Genomic DNA, 22,119 nt, shown 5'->3' with positions numbered 1-22,119 from the left:
GTAGATAATAACCTGTAAATAAAAACCATGAAGTGAAAAGTGCAGTGTGCTTGTTCCTTTTCTTCTCTGAGCTTTGACTGCAAATGTTTCATGCTTCATGTACAGATGGATCGATATGTTAATACCAGATAATAGCTTTCTTTACAGAGTCTTTGTAATTTTAAGTATATCAACATGTTCATATGAATCAAACACTGGACCATAGCGTGCTCTTCTCTGAAGAAGGTCTCACACTGACTCTCTCATAATTTCATAGTTGTAAAGCTTTCTCTGATTCCTGGAAAGTCATTTAAAGTAACATCTGTGAATGTGAAGGACAGGCTGTCCAAGAGCAGAAAAAGCACCAATGAGCATGTGCAGGACTCAGAGCCTGAAACTGATCTTGTTTGGGTGTTCTCTTCCGGGAATATTTATCTTGCAGCAAGGAGACACTGCTGCGTGTCTGTTATCCAGCTCTAATTACCCAGAACCAATATGGCCCTGGCAGCCTGACCCCTGCGAGACAAAACTGAGGGCTGACAGAGCCCACAGAGACCCCCTGCTGCTCCTCAAGCTTTCAAGATTGAACACAGTGCCAGTGTTTTAGCATGTTTATTCAGTTAATGTGTTAAATTACACAGGTGAGTTTACACAGAATTCTTATTGGTCAGCAGAACATCCAACCAATCAGCTAACAGCAGGATGACTTCACAACAAGATCACGCCTGCTCAGGTCTCCATGGCAATAGGCAGGAAGAAGAGAGAAAGGATGATGATTTTTCATTTTCATACAGATCCAGGTCAGAAAGAAGACTTGAACCTCTGTGCAGGCCAAAAGTCCACAAGGGCCCAACACAGTCCACTAAGGTTGAATTAGGTCTACCATAGGGTCCATTAGAGCCCACGAAGGTCTAACAGAGTCCAGATTTGGTTTGAAATCAGATGACTTTTTTGAATTTTCAGCATAAACCTTATTTAAACAAACACAGACAGGCGTTCGATCAAATGTGCATTTTTACATGTTTTACAGGGATCAGGTAAACACACCTGCCTGCAACTGTGAGACGCACACTCAGGTGTCATCTCAGGACAATCAGTAGCTGGAGTTCAGAAACAAAACCTGTAGATCGTCAGGTTAATAGTTCAGTAACATGCTGAGAGGAGCAGAGTTTGCTGTTTATACCAGTTGAAACCAGAATTAAATGGTTTTAACCAATTCATACCAGTTTAAAACAGTTCAGACCAACTGAAACCAGTTTTAACAAGTTTACACCCATTCATACCAGTTCAAACCAGTTTACCATTTCTAACCAATTTAACCCAGTTAAAAACAATTCAAACAGCAGAAGTTCAAAAAACTTGACTTGTTGGATCTCTAGGAGTACTGTAAATAGTTTTACATAAAGAAATTGGAATCAGGACCCTTTCATTATTCACCACAGACTGGTTTGACAATTTTGTATTTGGCTTAAAGTTAAGTGCTCAACTCTGCTCTCTGATAAATAAATAAGAAAAAATGTCCGAACTGGTTTAAACCTCTCTGGCTCAGAGAAACCAGAATAAAATTCAGGAAAAGTTTTCCCTTTCAAACCCTCTATTCTCCCCAAACTTAAATTAACTTAGGAAACATGACTGGCCAAGAACATGATTGAAACCATTAAAACTGGTTTGAATCAGACAAAAGTATCCTGTCGTAAATATGTGACTCAAGAGTAGAATTTCCCTTTAATGTTTTACAACCAGACTCAAACTGAACAAAAGTAAACAGGGATCAACAAAAGTTTGAGGTTGACTAGCTGTTAAAACTTACTGGAACCAGTCCAAGCTGAAATGGAGAAGTATTACTTAAAAAAAAACAAAACAGGTAAACTGAATGAAAGTGGGGTTAATTTTTTCCACAGAAACTCTGATATCCTTCATTTACTGTCCACATATGACCAGATTTAATTAAACTGGAATAACTGTGGACCTATTTAAACCAGTCTAAACAAACTGAACTAACCTAGGGTAAATGTAAACTGATTTAGAAAATTACACCTCCAGGAAAAAAAAACAGTTCAGATCAGACAAATGTAAAGATCTCTTTCTGTTATCATCCCTTCAACATCCTCATATACAGTAAAACCAAGTAGAACCAAATCACTACTTAAATGGCCAGTTTAGATCCAGAGAAAACCAGTAAGATCCAGTTAGGATCTGTTAGGATTTGTTAGACCCAAGCTAAACTGACACCAAGAGCATAATAAACAAGTATATGACCTGTTACAGACTTAAATGGTCTAAACAAGGTTAAACTTGAGCTGGGAGGAGAACAGGCTGTTTAAAAACCAGTTAGTACTGGTTAGAACCAGTTTGATCCAGTAGAAGAAGGCTGAACTACAGTAAATAATAGCTGATTAAAAGCTTGTCAAAACCAGATCCATTCTTGTAGATCCAGTTTGATCCAGTCTGAGCTACAGCAAAGGAAAGAGGATCAGCTTTAGAACCAGCCAGGACCGGTTTGGTCCAGTCCAATCTGGCCTGTCTGTTGTCCAGTGTCCCTTCAGAGATTAAAGTGCTTCCTATTAAAACAAAAATAAAATAAAGTCTCAGTTCACGACATTTTACATCAGCCGGGGTGGCAGCCATCTTGTTCAGGAACCATCCTCTAAACATTTAGGTGTCAGGAAGTGACGTCACTTCCTGTTTAGTGTCGGGGGGGAAGCCAGGTACAGACAGGGAGTATGTACCTCACTTCAGGAGATGTTAATGAACAAACTGTCACTGTGACATCAGAACTTCCCACCAGGTGAATTCATATCAGACAAACTCAGTGATGTCACAGGCTAGATGAGCTCCCATTCGTCCTCGACATCGTCCACGCTGAGGGAGGGGCCTGAAGGGGCGGGTCTGCTGGGAGTTTGAGGGAGCAGCTTTGTCAGGCGACGTGACAATCCACCAACTGGAGTCACTGCCCACAACTCGTCCTCAGGAGTTACTGAAGAAAGAGAAGAGCAGACCTGAGCTTCAGTCCTGCAGAATGAACGAACTGGCTCTGGTTCAGAGGAAACCACCTGTGCAGGTGACACACGCTAACCAGAAAAGACCTGGACTTACCAGTGAACCAGTTAGCACTCCCTGGGATCTTCTTCCAGTAATCTCCTGCAGGGTTCCTGTCAGAGACACCATAACGCCGAGCTAGATCTCCGTTTACACACCGAACCCAAACAGTCCGAGAGCTCAAGACCAGCTGACTGACGGCCAGACCTGTATCACAGAACAATTCACACAGTGATACAAATGTACACAAGTACACAATAACATACACTTTAGCCGTGTTTCCACCAAGCAGACCGGGTCGGTTCGTCTCGGTACGGCGCACTTTTTGCAGCATTTCTACTGACTCATCCCGGGACAGATCCCTAAAAACCGTGACGAGCCGACTTACTTTTTTGGGACCCTTTTGTATGGGTGCCAGACTGAACCAATCCGTTCTCGGGAGGTGGAGCAACACACTGCCGTTGATTGGTCGAAAGAATCGTCACTTACCCCGACAGCGGCTGCATTTCCCCTGGTGGCACACAGACTTCTCTGAAACAAAGTTTGATTGCACTTTGTATCAAAGGGCTACATGCCGATCTCAGAGAGGACGAAATGCTGCATGTCTTCCATCCGTGCTCTTTGTTTACTGTGTTGCATTTTTTTTCCTTGTTGGATTTAATAGCTGGGTAAGCTGCTACGGCGTCGCACTATTGTTTAACAGCTGCAGCTTCTGGCATCCGGCTTACACGCTGCCCACCACGAGAGGGCACAGTTTGCTGTGGAAACGCAAACAGGATCAGGCTTAACTGTACTAAACCGTGCCAAACCGTACTGAACCGACCCGGACTGCTTGGTGAAAACGCAGCTTATGTGCAGATAGTCAGGTGCATAGACAGATAGGTACCTGGCACAAGCTCCCAGTCTGTCCCCACCGGCATCTCCTCGCTGAGTCCGGTCCTGACAAAGACACTTCCTCTGTTGTCCAATGCCCAGAGTAGACGGTCATTAGGACTCGTCTGAAGGCTGACCAGCTGCACTCCTATTGGCTGCAGAGACATGATGTCAGAGTTTTATGGACTGTAAGCGCGCACACTGTATATAGAGAGTCCATGTGGATCCAGGTTCTTCCTCTTACCTGTGCAGGTGGATCTATCTGGATCCATGCCGGCAGCATCATGCTAGGGTTCAGTGGTTGTGTTCCAACTCTAAAGTAAACAACTCCTCGACTGTCCACGGCCCAGACGTTCTGACTGCCGCAGCTTACACTGACCAGACGCACACCTCCTGCAACACACAGTCGACATCATACCTTAAAGATCACAACATGTTCCTGTGACACTAACACCATATATGGGTTCTTTAAACCCAAACTGAGACAAGATTTCAACGATTCTTTTGTGGGTCCTCAGGTCACGTTCATTGCTGTCTAAACAAAAACATTAAGGAGGTTCCAGGTGAAACTTGAGTAGGATCATGTGACCACATCCGGTGTCAGGGCAGATTCCAGGTCAGGCTGTTTTAGGGAAACGGCCTCATAATTCATATCTGACTGACAGACCGTCCTGCTGACCTCTGACCCTTGAAGGCCGCATCGATGAGCTGCTGCAGCTGTCTGACATCTTCAAACCTGTAGGATCTGTAACTCTGGTTTAATGCTTTTAATCCACTGAGCTCACCTCCACTGAACACCATCTACAACAAACATGGTCGACAACAACAATGTGATTGTCACTGGCAGGGAACAAAGAACGAATTACAGAATAATCATAAACAGAGCAAAATATGCTCAATAATTTAAAACCAATAATAATGATAAGGGGTGTGGCTGACTTGATTGACAGGTGGGCATCTTGTGGTTGTTACTAAAAAGGTTAAAATCTGGCTTCAACTCCTCGAGAGGGACAGACAGGTTGAAAGACAGACAGTCAGAGAGACAGACAGGCTGAGAGACAGACAGTCATGTGGTCTCTGATAGCGAGAAGGGCATGGGGACTAAAAACAGACCTGACCTAACAGTCAGGTTACAGTATGACGCACACACACTCTAACACACACTCTTCATGTTGACCTGTTACACAACCTCCAGCTGTCAATGTGACGGAGAAACACAGCTGACGGAGTGTGTGAGTGTGTGTGTGTGTTTGTCATGCTGTAACATGACCAGAGGTGGATGATACCCTCAAAACACTCAGTGCACACCGACTCTTCGACCAGTCAGAGCTCACAAATCAGACCAAAGACTCAATTACAAAATAAAGACGTGTGGGGAATAAACTTCTATGTATTAATAAACTCTGTGTGTTTATAACCTGTTAATAAAACCTGATCACATGTGAATGGAGTGGACCCTAAAGGAATGGATCAAAGTAATCCCTCATATCCCCCCTTTGAGCTATTAGTGTTTATAAGTATGTTTTAATCTTTGGTTGAATTCATCTTGTACATCTTCACAGAGTGATCAGTTACACACAGTGGTGAACTGTTACCCAGATATCTGTTGGTTTGGCGTTTTGTTTCATCTACAGCACGTGTGAATCAGGAACATACCGAGCTGACTGAGGTCCAGAGGGGTCCAGTGGAGTCCAGCTGGACAGGACGGAGACAGTGTTCGGATACACACTCTGCCGTGAGTGTCCAGGCCCCAGAGGGCATCACGGCAGGCAGTGAGGTGAATCAGCTCCACCTGAGCACACAGGTAGAACACAGTATGACATCACACCTGGGGGGGCAGCCAAAGGGATAGAGGAGATGAAAATCAGACGGCAGGTATTTTTACCTCAGGCGGTAGAAGGACAGAGGAGGGGCGGAGCTCTCCATCCTGGTCCCAAACACAGAACAGATCCTTCCTGCTTTGGGCCAACCACAGGAACGTACCTGAATCACAGGTAACACACAGGGGAGTTATGGTCTGGTGGAGGGTGAAGCAAGATCCAGGTACCAGTTTAAAAATCTGAGACAATGGTCTGGGAACTTCTTAGCTTTAGCAGCAGCTGCAAAAAGCTTGAGACGAGTTCAAGATGTCAACAAAACTTGTTCCAGAAATTTAAGAACAATTTACAGAGGTGTGGGGACTAGTTTGAGAGGCATGTGGACTAGTTTCAGAGGCTTAAAGTGATACTCCGGGATGGAACAAGTTGGGTCCTACCACAAGGTTTAGGGCAGAAATTACCTCTACAGCAGTGTTTTTGTGCAGCAGAAGCCCAGGGCAAACGCACCAAACACTCCCTCCCTGCTCCTCTGCCGGTTTCCTCTGCACTCTTGACCAAAAACACAAATAAGCGTACTCCCACCGAAAAAATCTGATATCAGTCTGCATTCACGCTTTAATTAGAGAATTTTCAGCGCGTTACTTTCACTCAAAATCACTACTAAATTAATGCAGAGGAAACCGGCAGAGGAGCAGGGAGGGGGTGTTTGGTGCGTGCGCTCTGGGCTTCTGCTGCACAAAAACACTGCTGTAGGGGTAATTTCTGCCCTAAACCTTGTGATAGGACCCAACTCGTTTCATCCCGGAGTATCACTTTAAGGACTTGTTTTCAGGTGTATGCACCTTCTCTGTGAGGCACAGCTGAAGATGTGATAAAGGTCCACCTGGTTGCTGACACTGTTCCTCTTGGAACGACATTCTGCCAAAAAGTTCCTGGAAGAACCAAAACACAGACAGCAGCTCAGGACACGAGAACTTAACACTTTTAAACTGTATGATCTCTTTTCGTGGACTCTGTTGGTCTGGACTGCACCCAACTCACCTACGAGGCTGCCACGGGCCAGGTGCAGCTGGTTCCGTCCTGAGGCAACCCAGACCCCACTGGCGTTAGCGCTGACCAGGCTCGGCTGGCACTGTGAGTACTGAGACAAGAAGGCCACCACTCGCTCCACTGGCGCCCTGGTGACCGTGGCAACACTCTGGGTGGCCTGCAGCAGGGTCTGGAACAGACTACCCTGATCGAAAACCACGTAGTCCGAAATACTGATCTGATGGAGACAGAGACAGATCAACTGAAAGGCTGAAGAACTGAACCCACATCAGACCAGGACAGACTGAAGACTGAGGTCTACCTGCCACCAGTGGTCGTCCTCGCCCTGTGGTTTGGACGAACAGATCCCTGTCCTGAACCAGAGGCTGCCACTGGCATCCAAAGCCCAGGCTGTACCTCCATCACCCAGAGCCACACACATTAACTCCAGACCCTGAGCCTCACTGTGACACACACACAGTAAAACTATCAGTGTGATCAGACAGTGAATGTTGCAGCTGTATAACAGTGGCTGCCGTACCTGACGGTGTCATACTTCCAGCCCTCGCCCTCGCTGCAGTAGCTGTCCAACCCTTCTCTGTAGAACAAAGCTTTGTGCTCACTCAAAGCCCAGACCACGCCCCCTCTCACACACACCTGGCTGAACACACAGGGGGAGTCCACCTTTACGGAGCGAGCACAGGGCCGGTCCACGCTCAGGCCTGACGCACATACACAAACAACAATTTGATTACTTCAGGGCTCTATTCACCTGAAACGCATCATTAATGAAACAAGTGTCAACTTTAACAAATTAACTGATGTGTTGTGTTAAACACTCTCCTGACTCCAACAATCACATTATACAACAAGTGAACATCTCCCTCTGGTCAGTGGGGACTCTGAGCCTGCACAGTGAGCCTCAGTTGAAACAAGACAGCAGTTTAACTCCCCCTTGTGGTCATCTGAAGACATTACAGATTCCCCCACTAACATCAACCTGAGACATGTTTTTGTTTTTTTTGCATGCACAGCTTTAGTTCAAGCCCTGATAAAGTTATTCCCTTCATTGAGAGTTACAGAGCATGGATGTGATTGGTCATGTGACTGACACTTAAATGGGTCACCTGTCTGCAGGTAGAGGTCTCCATTGGTCCTGATGATCCAGGCAGAGTCGTCACTCAGGGCCACAAAGGCTGTCTGCTCCACAGCTTTATACCAGTGACGTTTTCCTTTCACCGACACTTTAGCACAAGCAAACGCCGTCATGCTCTTCTGTTCCACCTTCCACAGGAGGTTACCTGAAGGAGTTAGCAGCAGTTAGCATCGATTAAATCTACTGGCTAAATGTTGGTGGATGACATCGATGACAGCAGGTGGTATGGGCTCACCTGAGGGAGATAACGCCATCTGGTGGACATTGTCTTCAAATCGCTGCCAGTTGAGTCCAGCCTCAGGCAAAACGCTGCAGAACAGTCCACCTTTAAAGTCCAGACACCACACAAACCTGGAACATAAAGGGTACCTGTCACTAATCTGTTGCTTATCTGACATTCACCTGTCTGTTACCTGTCACAAGAGCACTCACCTGTCAGTTACCTGCAAGCTCAGTATTCCACATCCTGGTCCTGAGTATCCCATCCAGCTTTCTGCCAACTACAAAGACAAAAATAGTGAGAAATGACGTCTGTTTTACTTGGGCGAGTTTGTGTGTGTGTGTGTGTGTGTGTGTGTGTGTGTGATTGTCTCACCTGGTCAGGTTTGTGTGTGTCTCTGTCCTGAGCGTCTTGGTCCACCTGTCTGTCTGCTGTCTTCTCCCTCTGATTGGATGAACAGGTGAGTCCATCCCTAGCAGGATGCAGCGATGGACCGTAGATGTCTCCCTCTTCATCACTTGACATGCTGGGTTTTTTGTCCAGGTTGGACACAGTAGAGTAAAACATCTGATCCACCACACCAGCAGGGGGAGCCATGTCATCCTCCTTTACATGAAAAAAGATAAATGTTTTTTTTTCTCTAATTTGATTTGGTCCCAAACTGTTGACCATAAGTGGATTTAAACACAATGTAAAACAAAAAAAAAGGATCAATCCACCTCTTCATCCTCCTCTGGTCCAATCAGAGGGCTCAGAAACTCGTCCTCCTGTTCCTCCATCGGCTGCTGCTCCTGTGCATCCTCCTCCTCGGTGTTGTGCATGTAGGAAAAGGTGCACTCCAACAATAGGTCCACGTCAGGGGTCGGGGGGACAACTTCTCCCTGTGCCCCGGAGGCTTTTTCTGGATCCTCAAGGAGCAGGGAGCCTGGAGGAAGGAGGGGGCTGGGACATGAAAACAAGGAGTGGACAGAGAGGTCAGTAGAAGAAGAAAATGAGGATAAGACAGTTGTCAAGAAGTTAAAAAAATATGAGGCAGCATAGGTAGACAAAGATAAATGATAAGGGTGAGAGAGAACAAGAAAATGAATGGGAGGGTAAACAAACAGGATCACAGGAACAAGAAGAGGTAATGACTGAGTTTCACTTTCAGACATGTACCTGGATTGTTTACAGGAAGACTCCACCTCCTCACCCCCCACAGCCTCCTGTGAGTCCTGGATTGATTCTGGGGAGTCTTGGTTCTGAAGGTCCAAACCAACAAGGGAGGCTCTGTCGCTCAGAGGAGTTCCACTTCCTCCATCACTGCAACTGCTGTCCTGGACTACAAACATGGAGTCCGAGAGGCTGCTCTCAGAGAGATGGTTCCCACTGCTGCTGTCTGAGGACGGAGGCAAAGACATCGGGGTCTGATGTGAGTCTACTGTGTTTCCAACGCTGTCTGGCTGTCTGCTTACTAGGGCTGCAGCTATCGAATGTTTTAGTATTCGAGTATTCTACTGAAAATCCCATCGATTAATCGAGTAATCGGATAAAATACATTTTTATTTAGTTAAAGAGCAGTTATTTTTCAAATTAAATTTTTTCTCTTTAAGAAATAGAATTTTCTGATACAGCATGTCAATAAGAGCACTTGCTTTGGTAGCTCCAAAATTTGTAAACACACTTTAACACATTTTTTGTGCCTTGTACATCTCATCAAATGTTGCAGACCCAAATGGCACCCGTTTCGTAGAATGACCCATTAGTCTCCAAACTCCAGAAAAGAAGCTAGATTTGTTGCTAGTTGCTATTTTGTATAAGAGGTAGCTTGAGGGGTCTGAAAACTCTCTTAATATGGTCTCAGCTCTATTTAAAATACCACTCTTTGATCTTTTTTAAAACTAAACAATTCCTCGAGGCGAAGAAAATTACTCGAGTAATTTTTGTAATCGAGTACCTCGAATCATTAAAGGAATTGTTTCAGCTCTACTGCTTACCTTGCCGTCTCCTCCTCCTCCTCTTCACTCTGATGGCTTTTACCACCAGCTCCTGCTGCATCTCTCCCTGACCCATGGGGGCACTGTAGCGTCTGGAGCTCAGCTCACAGGCAGCTGTTGCAGGGGCGTTTCCATGCAGACTGTCCCAGGATGTGACTGAGCTGCTGCGGCTGCGAGAGCTGCTGGTGAGCAAACCTGACCGCTGACCGAGCTGCTCCGTCGCCTGAACCCACAAAAAGTCACATGACAAAGACAGAAACAGGTGAGTTAACACAGCCTGTCAGTAATCTCAAGCACCAAATGGCTAAATATCACCTCCAGCTGTTCCTCAGCCTCCTCCACTTCCTCTGCTCCATCCTCCTCTTCCTCTCTTTCTCCATCCTCGCTCTGCCTCTCCCATCCTCCACCTCCCCCTTCCTCCCTCCCACCACCCTCAACAATGATAGCCATGGTTCTGATTGGCTGAGCTGTTTCAACTGATCCAGTTGGTGGTAGGAAGGTGGGTGTGGTCAAAGGTGAGGAGAGACGGATGGAGAGCTCTGACACTGACAGATGAAAAGAATAAAAAAGTATCAGTACAGTGATCGGCGATTATTAGCACTGTGTTTGCGCTGGATGTTGTACTCACAGTTGGAGGCCAGTCCCTCAGGGCTGTTGGACAGGCGGATGATGTCTCTGTCTCCTTTCAGGATGAAGATCTCATTGTCACAGCACGACACAGACACAATGTCTCCGCTACTCTCCAACGCACCAATTATCACCTTAAAAAAATGAATATATAAACTCACACACACAACAAACTTTTCCTCCAGTGGTTATCACCTAGTTAACCACGCCATCATCCTTCCGTCCCTCGCTCTTTGCTAGCAACCACTTTCAATGTGTTATTAAATGATGTGCATGCTGTAGTAGAGTCCTCATTCAGACCTCATTGATACAGTCGAGGACGTAGAGGCTGTACTCGTTCCAGCTGAGGATCCAGCCCTCTCTGAGGAAACAGCTGAGCAGACCGAGCTGTCTGTCTGATGGACGGTACGCTCCGATTGGACCAGGGCGTGGAAACAACTCAAACTGAGGAATCTGAATTAGATAAAAGACAGAAAAACAAAAATGAAGTTACTCCAATTACTCAGAGTTTTCAGAAATTAATAGAACATGAAAAAGTGTTCCAAATTTGATGTGTGCAGATTTTCCAACCTACTTAAATGCTAAGTTTTAAAAAAATGCACAAGATTTTTACAAGATCTTTAAGAGAATTACTGAAATGATGAGGTCATTGATCTCCAGGTTGGAGGGAAGGACCTCAAACACCAAGGTATGCAGAGCTCCAACCATGACAGGCCAGCAGAGAACTGGCCAATCAGAGGGAATAGGGTTTATGGAGAGGGGAACTTTAAGTGATGGTAGCTACAACAAAGTGTTTCAGACAAAGGCTAGTACCAGAGGGCAGGCCAAAGAAAAATAATTGTAATAACCCCTCTTCAAAAGAAAACTTCACAGCACAGAAGCACTAAGGATTTGGGGGTAGGAAAATGTAAAAGAAACTTGACAGAAACATTCTTTCTTGCCCCAGTGGCTGATTTTCTTTTACTATTTACAAGCAATTAAGGCATCATTTTGTCTTCCAATGTCTCAAACTAGACATTTCTGGATTTTTCAGGTGAATGTTGTTCATATTAAGTCTAAAAAGACAATTTTTACAGAAAGTAAACACAAACACTTGCATAGATTTCATCTTTTGCATTATACCAACATACTGCGTAAGCTTTTCCCAGTGTACCTGTGAGTTAAAGAGTGGTTTGAGCAGCCGGGTGTCCTCCACCTGTCCTTTGACATCAGACCTCCACAATCTGAGTCCAGGTCGAGCAGCAAATACCTGAAGATCGCTTTGTTTGCAGAGAGCTGGCAGGAAGCAGGCTCCAAATCTTCCGCTGCTGCAACAACAAAAAAAGTACCATCAGAGTGAGATGTGGAAAACACTGTGTACAAACACCTGTCACCTGGTTTAACAGCAGCTTCCTCATCAGACTATACACAATATGTACACGTATGAAGGCAGGATTCTGGTCTACCTTCACTTTTTAACTCACCTCTTGCGTGGCTTGGTGCCCAGCTGCACCACCTCCTGTTTCTGCGTGCAGAAAAGCAGAGACCTGTGCTGGGTGGAGACCAGCAGCACCTGGTGACTGTACTCCATCTGAACCACACCTGAAGACTCCTCCAGCAGCAGCACAGGCTTACACACACCCTAAAAACACACACACACACCAGCAAGAGCTGCAACAATCACCAAAGTCACTGAGAAGTCAACAAAGATCGTGCAGGAGTTATTTTAGGTGAGAGCTTGTTCTTCTATCGTTCAGGATCACCTGCATATGGACCAATCAGATTATAGCATACGTTTCTTTAAGCAGAGGTAATTTTATACAATTTTAAGGAAAAGGTGATGATACAAAGGTCTGAAAATCTACTTTTTCTTTTTTTAACAGGTAAGTATTTGTGGCCACACCTGGTCCAGGTCCAAAGAAGAGAAGACAACTCGTCCTTTATCATCTCCAGAGAAAAGCTTCATCCCATTTGTGCTCCATGCCAAAGAAGTCACTGAGCCCTTATGGAGACCAACCACATCAAAACGCCTCAACTACAGGAGAGAGCGAGAGACAGATAAGTGGGAGGAAAAGAGACAGGTGTACAGTCCCTTTCTTTCACACACCTGTTGAATCACTCACCTGTTTGTTTCGTCCAGGAAGTGGAGACACCAGCTGGAAGACGGCAACTCTACCTGAAGCTGTTCCAACGGCAACAAGGTCATCGAAACAGCTGAGCAGCTTCACAGCAGTGATGGCATCACTTTTACCCTGTGCACACACACACACAGAAACAAGTTGGAATGATAAACACACGGTGAGGTGACAGCTCCTTAAAAATCAAAATGAGCACCACAGAAGAAGAAGCGCTCTGACCTCCAGGCTGTACTTGTTCATGTGTGCGAGGCGGCGACAGTACAGGTAGAGCATACCAATACTGCTGCCTACTGCCAGGAAGTCACTGCTGCTGTCCAGAGCTGTCAGGTAGACCAGGACAGACCTGAATCCCCGCTGTACCTGCAAGAAGAGAGAGGAGGAAGCCTTCGACATCATCATCATCAACATCATAATCAGAGCATTTTTCTGTATGTCAGACATTAAAAGTCTCAGTCTCTGTGTTTTAGAACAGTTTGAGACTTTGTTTAATCTACTTTTTAAGTTCAGGATCTGGACTTTTCAAAGTGCTCAATGTTTTGGTTTTGGGCTTGGTCCAGGTTGTGGTATGATCTGGAATAGTTCAGTACCTTTGCTGGGATGGCATTCAGCACGTAATACAGTGGACAGAACTCTCTCAGGACAGACTGGGGGTTCGGCTGGGCTGCCATGTTTCTGCCCAGGTGGACTCAGCAGCTCCTGAAAGTTAGTTCAAAGTTTCTATTTAACATACGCAATAACAATACGCGAAGAGGCTTTCAGAGTGTTAAGAGGCAAACTACAAATGATCCTGCTCCTCATTCAGCAGGAGAGAGACAAGTGGGACAATATCATCAAATAAATAATGGGTGTATAAACTAAGGAGAACACATCACTTATCTATTGTCAGTTTTACCCCAAGCTTTATAATCAACTGATATAGTTTAATTGAAGAGTTCAGCCAAATTGACATTTTGGTTCATATAGTTTTGAGGGTTTAATACCTAATTGTCATCTTGTGCACCAAACCTGGTCAGAAAAATGTCAACTTTCTGTTCCCTTGCTCCCTGAAATTTAAACTCATAACATTCATAAAGTAAAAATTAGGATAGACACACTGATAAACAAATGGCTTCACATTCCCACAAGGATATATTAAAATATTAACTGTAGAACAAAAAATAAGATTTGACGAACAGACAGCAGTATTTCCTGTGCTATTATTGCCTTTATACAGTCATGGAGGGCGGCAACAAACCGAGTGAACGCACGTAAACAGTTCCGATTTATACCATTTACACGCTCTTTGGAGGACTTTTCATTCACCGAATTAAACTAAAACATTTATAGAAGTTAAAAAATAGCTCTCGCTGTATTGGACAATTATCTATTCAAGCCAAATTTTAAATTTATATAAAATTGATAATATTTCAAATGGAGTTTGGTGTAACGCTGTCTCTAAGGCAAAGGCAGCAACGTCAGGTTAACGTCAGCTCGTTAGTTTCAGATCTGTCAGGCCTTTCTAAACTACTACAAAAGAAGGTCTCATCAACAACTAAAAAACAAAACAAACAGATTGTTGTTTATTTGGTTAGCTTTGTAGAGAAAGAGCAAAGGCTAGCTAGCATCATCTGAAATCGAACCAGGTTAGCGTTAGCAGCGTTAGCAACAGGAGAGCGACAGTGGGTCACTTACTCAGAATTTACTGTAAGGATCAGCTCAGGTGTTCGTACAGGTGTTTTAAGTACAGCAGCAGGTTATTAAAGAGCAGAGGGGTGACATCGCCCTGTCTGTGTGTCTGACAGCTTCATACTGATGCTGAGCAGCTGTCAACAAAGTGCGCCCCCTGCTGACGTGACAGACAATCACTACCTCAAATTTCCTGACAAATCGCCTCGTTAAACGCACTTGAATTATTAGAAATATTTCTCAACCGATACACTAAAATACAGCCTTTATTAGTTTCATATCATCTTTAAGCTAATGGATTATAAAGTTCGTCTGCAGCCAGGTGATAATATCTTAAATAAATTTATAAATGAATGACCGGAAACGGAAACTCAGTGACTGCTGTTTGGAAACTCTGGAAACCGGATCTGTCCCTAACTGGATCTGCTCTGAACAAGACCAGTTCTTCTACCACATGTAAACCAAAAAATATAAATGGATTATACCAATGCAGAAACAATATACAGCTTTCTTGTGAGTTTAAACTGATTTTTTTTTTTTCATTTTATGCTAATTTAATCACTGAAACCCCTTACAATCCCAAGAGAATTCAGGTTCCTGCCAACAGGAAGATCACTAACACTGGGAATTCAGAGTCCCAATCACACTATCAAAGAAGATGATTGTTTAGGAATTATTTAACCAAGTGACTCGCAGCTCAATGTGATGTTACTGTGGACCGGGGTTGAAATCAAAACACTAATCCACACAACAGAAGTGTTCAGTTTAGCTTCTCCTTCCCAAAGTCCCTGGACATCTGAAATGTACTAGACTCCTGGCAGGGCCGTTTGCATGGGTAATTTTACAACTCAGAACTAAATTTTGACCCTAGTTCTGACAGTCCAAATGCATGTAGTTCCAGGGGAAAGCTGCTTTAAACCCAGGGGTTTTGAAACCAGTTTGTTGGGATTACAAATAGGCTGCAGATGTTGCAATGATGCATACACCAAAGAATGCTGGACATCTACCATGATGTCATCCATATAGATATGTAATATACTTCATGAATTGATTGCTTGTGTAGAATTCTTCAGCTAACCACATTTCTAGGTGGTAAATGCTGTCCAACCCCAAAAAGACAAAAACAACAAAAATAAAAACACACTAAAGTACATTCATCAGGCATAATGACAGACCAGCATGTCATTGTGATGAAATTAAAAACCTGTAATATTTCCAATTGGATAAAAAAGACTTAGAGATACAAGTTGAATTAACGAACACAACAATTAAAAAAAACAAACAAACAAACAAACAAAAAAAACATGTTAGCTCAGTACATTCTAATTTTGAACTTAGGTCATGTGACAGAAATAAAGAGTGCATAAGCACTTAAAAGGTTTCCATTTCCAAAACTGCTCTGTATAATATACTTATGGATTTTAATTTATAAAAGCAACTAGTCCTTCAGATTCCACTGAGTTGTAGAGAAAACACAAAACACATCTTTGTAACATCACGAACACTGTAAAGTCCGGTCCCTGAGCTGATCCATTCCAGAATTCTTCTCTCCCGCCCCTGACGATGGCTAAGCTAGGCTAGTTCAAAACTCAGCCAGCTAACCGTTACCCGCTCCCGTTATTAGCACTCCGTTAATGTCCTCCTCCATCCCAGGGGAACGTTTTATTCACCAGCACACACCGGTTTTAAAGCAAAGTATTTATTCTGTGATACCGTCAGACGGAAAGGTTTATCTGATCCACCGACTGCCCCCTAGTTTGAGCTAAGCTATCTTTTAGCTTCACGGCCAAAATGGCGGACAACGAGGATGACAGCGGTTCGACCAGAACAATAACAGCCACGGAACCGCCGGGGGCCGCGACTCAGACCCCCGCCCCCCAGTGCACCCAGCCCGGGAACAGTTTAACCTCAGCACCCATCCCTCAGAGCCCACAACCGGGTGAGAATGTGTCTGCAGCGACCGCCGACCAGAACAATCACCCCGCGGAGAGTTCACAGACAGTACCCCGGGTAGAGACCACTCAGCCCGGCGAGGGTGTTTCGGAGGTGTCCGGAGTTCAGCTGGCAGATTTCTTACAGAGCTGCCCGGAGGAGCAGAGCATCTTAGTGGGTACCGAGTTCACCACTCTGGGTACTGATCTCAGCAACACCACCATCATCTACGTGCAGCCTGACGGCAGTTTGGTGGAGGGCTCCGGACTCACGGCCGAGGAGCAGCAGGCTCTGCTAGACCAGCTCACCAAGCAGCAGATCGTCCAGGTTTCTGACACTGAGGCCGCACAGCTGCTCCAGCAGAGCCAGCTGGTGAAGACCATCCCGGTCCAAAACACAGCCCTGGACCCAAGTCAGCTGCAGCAGGTCATCAACCAAGTCACTAAGTCGCAGCAGCAGATCCACGTCCAGGTACCCCAGCAGACCGTGAAGCAGCAGATCCAGGTCCCCCAGCAGGCTGTGAAGCAACAGATCCAGGTCTCTCCACAGAACTTAAAGACTACAACCCAGAACAATGCCTCCCAGCAGCTGAAGAGTGTCGCCCAGCAGGTCGCCAAACAGAGCAGCAGCTCAGTTCAGGTGGTCCAGAAGAAGGTGAGTCTCGTCTGGAGCCTTCCAGTAGTTTCACCAGATCCATGAGACCCCCCTCTTACCTTTTTCTGTTTGTGTGACTGCACACAACCAATCCACTCCTTCTGTCAACCAGAGCAAGTTTACACAATTAAAAATGGTTCAAAACAACAGTTTTATCAGCCCTCAAAGGACTGGACTATAATTTATTCTCTATGTGCATTAAATTTCATCTTTACCTCAGTTTATTTTATCCATCCAATAATACGCATCAGCAGTATTCAATATTATTTCTGGAGCTTTCAGTTGTCTTTCATGGCTCTTTTTTTTAATGACGAGTCAGTGTGTGTCATAGGATTGATCCCTCTGATTTCTCCTTCTCTCCATCCAGCCTGAACCTGTCAGGATCCAGGTCCAGGTCCCGCTCAAACAGGAGGTGAAGCCCGGCACTGCCTCCCAGCAGAAGACTGTAGCTGTCAATCCTTCACAGGTGAAGCTGTCATCCAACGGCAGTGTGAGCAGTGCTCAGATCATCCACATCCAGCCTGTGGTTGGTCAGCAGGGTCAGCAGTTCTTCCTGCAACAGAATCCAGGGGATCCCCCGATCCAGCTGCTGTTACAGAGCCCTGCCCCTGTGGTTGGATCTTTGCTACCAGTAGTCCACAAGCTTACGGGCCAGGTCAAGTCAGCAGGAACCAGCTCTAGCTCTAGCCCTGTTCAGAAACCTGCTGCCTCTCCTGTAAGAGTTCAGACTCCCTCAGCTGTAAAGACCCCGCCCTCATCTACTGTCAAAACCACCACCCCCCCAATTGTCAAGACACCTACATCCATTGTGAAGACCTTGCCCAGCTCTACTACAAAAACTGTAACCATCCCTCTGATTAAAACTCCTGCTAATGGCACAAGGACAGAGACCAGTAAGAGTCCAGTTAAAGTCCCTGCAGTCCAAGCGACCCCACAGACCACCGCACCTGCTGCCAAACCTGCTGCACTAGCCACACCTCTAGTTACTCAATCCCCAGCTGTCAAGGAGAAAGATCGGGAAAAAGAGAAGGAAAAGAAGCTAAAGAAGAAAGATAAGAAGGCTGTGAAGGTCCAGACAAGATCAGGTCGAGTCTCCAGACCGCCAAAGTACAAAGCCAAAGACTACAAGTTCATAAAAACAGAAGACCTGGCTGACAGCCACCAGTCTGACTCTGACGACTACTCCGACATGAGTGTGGAGGAAGAGGGAGATGGTGAGAAAAAGGCTGGCTCCTCCCCCTCCCTCACCTACAGCCACAAGTCTCGGTCTCACCGCTGCCAGACCTGCGACAAAGCCTACATTGGCCCCGGAGGTCTGAACCGGCACTACAGACTGAACCCAACCCACGGTGAGCCAGAACTGCCTGAGGACGCGCCCAGCAGCTCGCCACGTGCCCTCAGAGAGGGCAGCCAATCACAGGAGACAACATCAGGAGCAGTCAAAGAAGAGGAGGTGAAGAAGAAGGAAGAGAAACCGGCTATCACAGCAACAAGCAGGGTAGGAGAGACCTGTCAGCCAATCAGAGCTCAGATCTGCTGGGAGTATCATATTTCAGTTTCAGGTTTCACCGTCAGGTTAGCTTACTTGTGTTCTACTATTAAGTAATTAATGTTTTTTTTTCAGTGATGAGTGACTGACAGGTCAGATTTTAGCTTTATCCTATGACTCGTTGACTTGTTAACCTCTTGCAGGTTGGTGACTAACTTGTAACCAGTCAGTGTCTTTTTGTCTCCAGGTGGAGAGCGGTCCTGCTGCAGCTGTGGGACTCAGGGGCCTTCATCACCGAAGCCCAGGTCGGCCCAGAGGACGAGGAAGAGGCAGGGGACGAGGTCGAGGGCGGGGCCTGGGACGACCATTAGCACCACCACCTAAAGTGAGGGAATTTCAAACCCCTTCAAACCAGTTTCTTATTTTTCCATGAGCACTTACGTACAACTGATGAGGTCGTACTTAACTGACTGACATGCTCTCAATATGTTGATTGTGTTCTTCTTGACTTTACCTGTGATGAGTTAGCATTTAAAATCTAATTGGACAATCCTCTCAGGTGTCAGTTGGCCTTGCCAGTAGGCGGGGTCGTCGTGGTCGACCTCCAAAGCTTGCCCCTCCCACAGTTACAGCAGAGCAGCAGGCAGAGAGGAGACGAGAGCGTCTGCAGGAGGTAAGAGGAGATATTTGATCAAACTGGTATGTTGTTATTGTACTTCCATGACAATTGTGTTTTGTTCACAGCTGGTGGAGCAATGTGAGGACGAGGAGCTGATGGATATTGTTCTTCCTCGTCTGACCAAAGTGTTGAGTTTGTGGGAGCTGCTGCTGTCAAAGGTGCACACTCATACACTGCACTGTGTGTGGTCTCTGCAATGTGCTGTTTCTGTTCAGCTGTGAAGCTCTCCAGAGGTGTTAAAAGTGTCGCTTTTATTTTTTTCCAGGTGGAGCGTGGTGGGCCAGCTCGGTCTAGGTTTCCAGACATTTACCGTGAGTTTGAGTCCCTGCAGGCTCAGGTAAGACAGGCTGCCTTGGACTACATCAACAGCCCTCAGGGAGGAGCCATGCCGCTGGAGGTCAGGAACATCGAGGTAAGGAGAACTCAGTGGTTGTACTCAAGTGGTCTGTGTCCTGGTCTGGCTCACACTGACCTGGTCTGTGTGTGGCAGGTTGCCCGGTCTCTTGGGATCCTGGATGAGGTGAACAGGATGAAAGTGGTTCCTGGGGCGTCCCCCAGCTCCAGCGTGACCAATAAAAACGTTCGATACATGGAGGTAAGGGCAAGCAGAGCAGGGTCCAGGTTGGGTCTGGTTCCAGTTAGGATCTTGTTGTTTGCAGACTCAGTGGTCCTCAGAGCCAGAACTTTGAGCCTGGTTTAGTCTGATTCAGTCACAAACTCTGTTTCCCAGAATTCCAAGATGCTGCCACCTTCTAAGAGATTCAAGATGGAGAACAGTGTGCCAGTTCACCAGAACGGCATCGAGACGCCAAAAACAGGTCTGACTACTGACACAGAACAAGCCAATGCTGATGCTGAACCTGGTTTTCAAACTGACCCTCTGTTTCTCATTTTTCTTCTCAAGGAGGTACCTCTGCCCCTGCAACCTCTGTGACCCCTGTGACCTCTGCTATCCCTGTGACCCCTGTGACCTCTGCAACCTCTGTAGCCCCGGCAACCTCCTCTTTGAAGTCCTGCTCGGTTTCAGTGTCTCCGCTGGTCGTTCCAGCTGAATCTAGTGCTGCTGACTCAACTTCCAGGTGAGCTGGCCCCGCCCCCCTGCCCTCTAAATGACAGGTAGGCCAGGTGATGGCACAGGGTTGGGCTGTTGGAGGTGTTGGAGTGCAGTATTTACTGTTTGGTCTAAAGTGTTTTTTCTTGTCCTACAGCTCCTCTTCTGATAAGACATCCTCCACACAAGCTCCACCCCCTCCTACACCTATGGAGGTGACTGCTGAGGACCAGGGGAAAGGGCCCCTACAGACCAGCCCCCAGGTGGAACCTCTGCATCAGGACCAGGTTGAGAGCAGCAGTGATTTAAAAGACCAGGTAAAGGAGCTGGAGAAAGACCCAAGTCCAGCACAAACCACCACAGACTCAAAGACGCCCAAGTCCAGCTCGGTCCAGACACCTGGGTCAAGCTCAGTCCAGACTTCGACTCAAAAAGACTCCTCTGACTCTGAGCCCAAAGAGCTGCAGGAGGGTCAGGAGATCTACATCCAGACTGAGGGGATGACCGTCCAGCTTGCAGAGCCTGGATTAGACCGGATTGTCATCGTCAACGGGCCGGACGGGACCACCATGCACATCCAGACTCCAGAGGGAGTCCCTTTAGAGGCAGTCCAGGCCCTGCTGGGCATTGAGGCTTCAGATGGGGCCAAAGCACCACAGGGAACCTGAGCAGGATCCAGACTGATCTGGACTTATAAGGTGGACTCTTTTACCTAGACATACGGACTCCTGGACCTGTAAACATGAACTGGTTTCAAACATCAAACATCTGAAGCTACATAAGTCTTAAAAAAGTCAACATGTACTCTTCCATCTCTGAGGGGGCGGAGCTTAAACACCTGTTTGTCAGCAGCTTGTGTTTTGTGTACCTGAGAGCAAACAGGACAAACTGTTGGATGTATGACTCCAGTCGGATGAAGGAAGATCAAAAACAAGACATACCTACCAAGTATTTCTGCCGACTTAACAAAACTCTGAGGCTGTCGGTGACGATCCCGTTTTCTGTATAAATTTTAAATATTTTAGTTTTTGTTACTCGTGAAATATATTTCAGGTCTTATTGCCTGAGAGGAATAAGTTCAGCAAACTTCATTTGTCTCCAGGGAGCTACCATAGAGCAGGTGGGAACATATTTAAAGGGAAATTCTGGTGTTATTAACAACCCTGGCATCACTCTTTTTAGGCCACTAGTGCAGGAGAAGCTGTTCTACCTCTGCCTGTGTCAGCGTGGTAGTTTGTGTTACTGTGTTGGTTGTAACTTAACAGTTTAAAACACTAAAAGAAATCAAAAATGCACAAAAAATAACAGGTGGGGGCAGAGGTAGATCAGCAGCTTGTGTGTATCTGAAGTTAAGAATCCTTCAAACAGAAACAAAACTTTCAGTGGAAATATTTTGATCCATCAAGGAGAATGTTGCAGAAAAAGATGTCAAAACTATATATCAGAACCGCCCTTTAAATCTTGATCAGTTGTGTTTGAGGACTCCTGATAATCTGATTCGTTTACTGTGTTCCTTTCCTTGGAGTTATAAATTAGTAATGCTCCTCCATCAGTTTGTGATGTCAGTGTCCTCAGCAGGCCTCCGTACTCAGCAGTGTTATTATCCTTCAGCTTCTTATCTGATTGGCTCATTCAGTTCTCACTTGTGACGTCAGTGATGACTCCTCCTGCTGGTTTTTAAGGACTCTGGAGTGACTGTATTATATGTAAACTAGTTTTTTTTTCAGTGTTTTCATGTTTGGACTTGTTGTTTGTTGAAAACTAGAAACTGATTAGTTGGCTGTTTATATGTAGATAAATCTGAAAAAGTTTAAAA

At 45.8% G+C, this 22,119-nt stretch overlaps 2 protein-coding genes across 2 annotated transcripts; one reads left to right on the top strand and one right to left on the bottom strand.

Annotated features, from left to right (window-relative positions):
* Positions 1-582: 582 nt before the first annotated feature.
* Positions 583-14,773, bottom strand: tecpr2 (tectonin beta-propeller repeat containing 2). The gene is made up of 27 exons (XM_074692628.1): positions 14,505-14,773; positions 13,421-13,529; positions 13,053-13,193; positions 12,819-12,947; positions 12,599-12,730; positions 12,180-12,337; positions 11,870-12,023; positions 11,017-11,169; positions 10,718-10,850; positions 10,405-10,634; positions 10,090-10,312; positions 9,272-9,491; positions 8,833-9,055; positions 8,489-8,719; positions 8,326-8,393; positions 8,129-8,244; positions 7,865-8,038; positions 7,279-7,459; positions 7,060-7,201; positions 6,750-6,975; positions 6,551-6,640; positions 5,777-5,874; positions 5,548-5,683; positions 4,136-4,284; positions 3,905-4,046; positions 3,076-3,225; positions 583-2,956 (listed from the first exon to the last, which is right to left on the bottom strand). The coding sequence occupies exons 2-27, from the start codon at positions 13,499-13,501 to the stop codon at positions 2,805-2,807; spliced, it is 4,032 nt and encodes a 1,343-aa protein (XP_074548729.1). The 5' UTR covers positions 13,502-13,529; positions 14,505-14,773; the 3' UTR covers positions 583-2,804.
* Positions 14,774-16,042: 1,269 nt separating this feature from the next.
* znf839 (zinc finger protein 839) lies at positions 16,043-22,065 on the top strand. Its single transcript, XM_074691540.1, has 10 exons — positions 16,043-17,084; positions 17,452-18,582; positions 18,821-18,958; positions 19,133-19,246; positions 19,318-19,410; positions 19,518-19,664; positions 19,743-19,847; positions 19,983-20,070; positions 20,157-20,331; positions 20,461-22,065. The coding sequence occupies exons 1-10, from the start codon at positions 16,290-16,292 to the stop codon at positions 20,969-20,971; spliced, it is 3,297 nt and encodes a 1,098-aa protein (XP_074547641.1). The 5' UTR covers positions 16,043-16,289; the 3' UTR covers positions 20,972-22,065.
* Positions 22,066-22,119: the final 54 nt, after the last annotated feature.

Source organism: Halichoeres trimaculatus, unplaced genomic scaffold (assembly GCF_033239565.1).
Source record: "Halichoeres trimaculatus isolate MK-OKI-2021-1 unplaced genomic scaffold, fHalTri1.1 fHalTri1_scaffold_17, whole genome shotgun sequence".
NCBI classification, from domain to species: domain Eukaryota; kingdom Metazoa; phylum Chordata; class Actinopteri; order Labriformes; family Labridae; genus Halichoeres; species Halichoeres trimaculatus.
The sequence above is the reverse complement of the archived record's forward strand: the minus strand, read 5'-3'. Positions and strand labels throughout refer to the sequence as shown.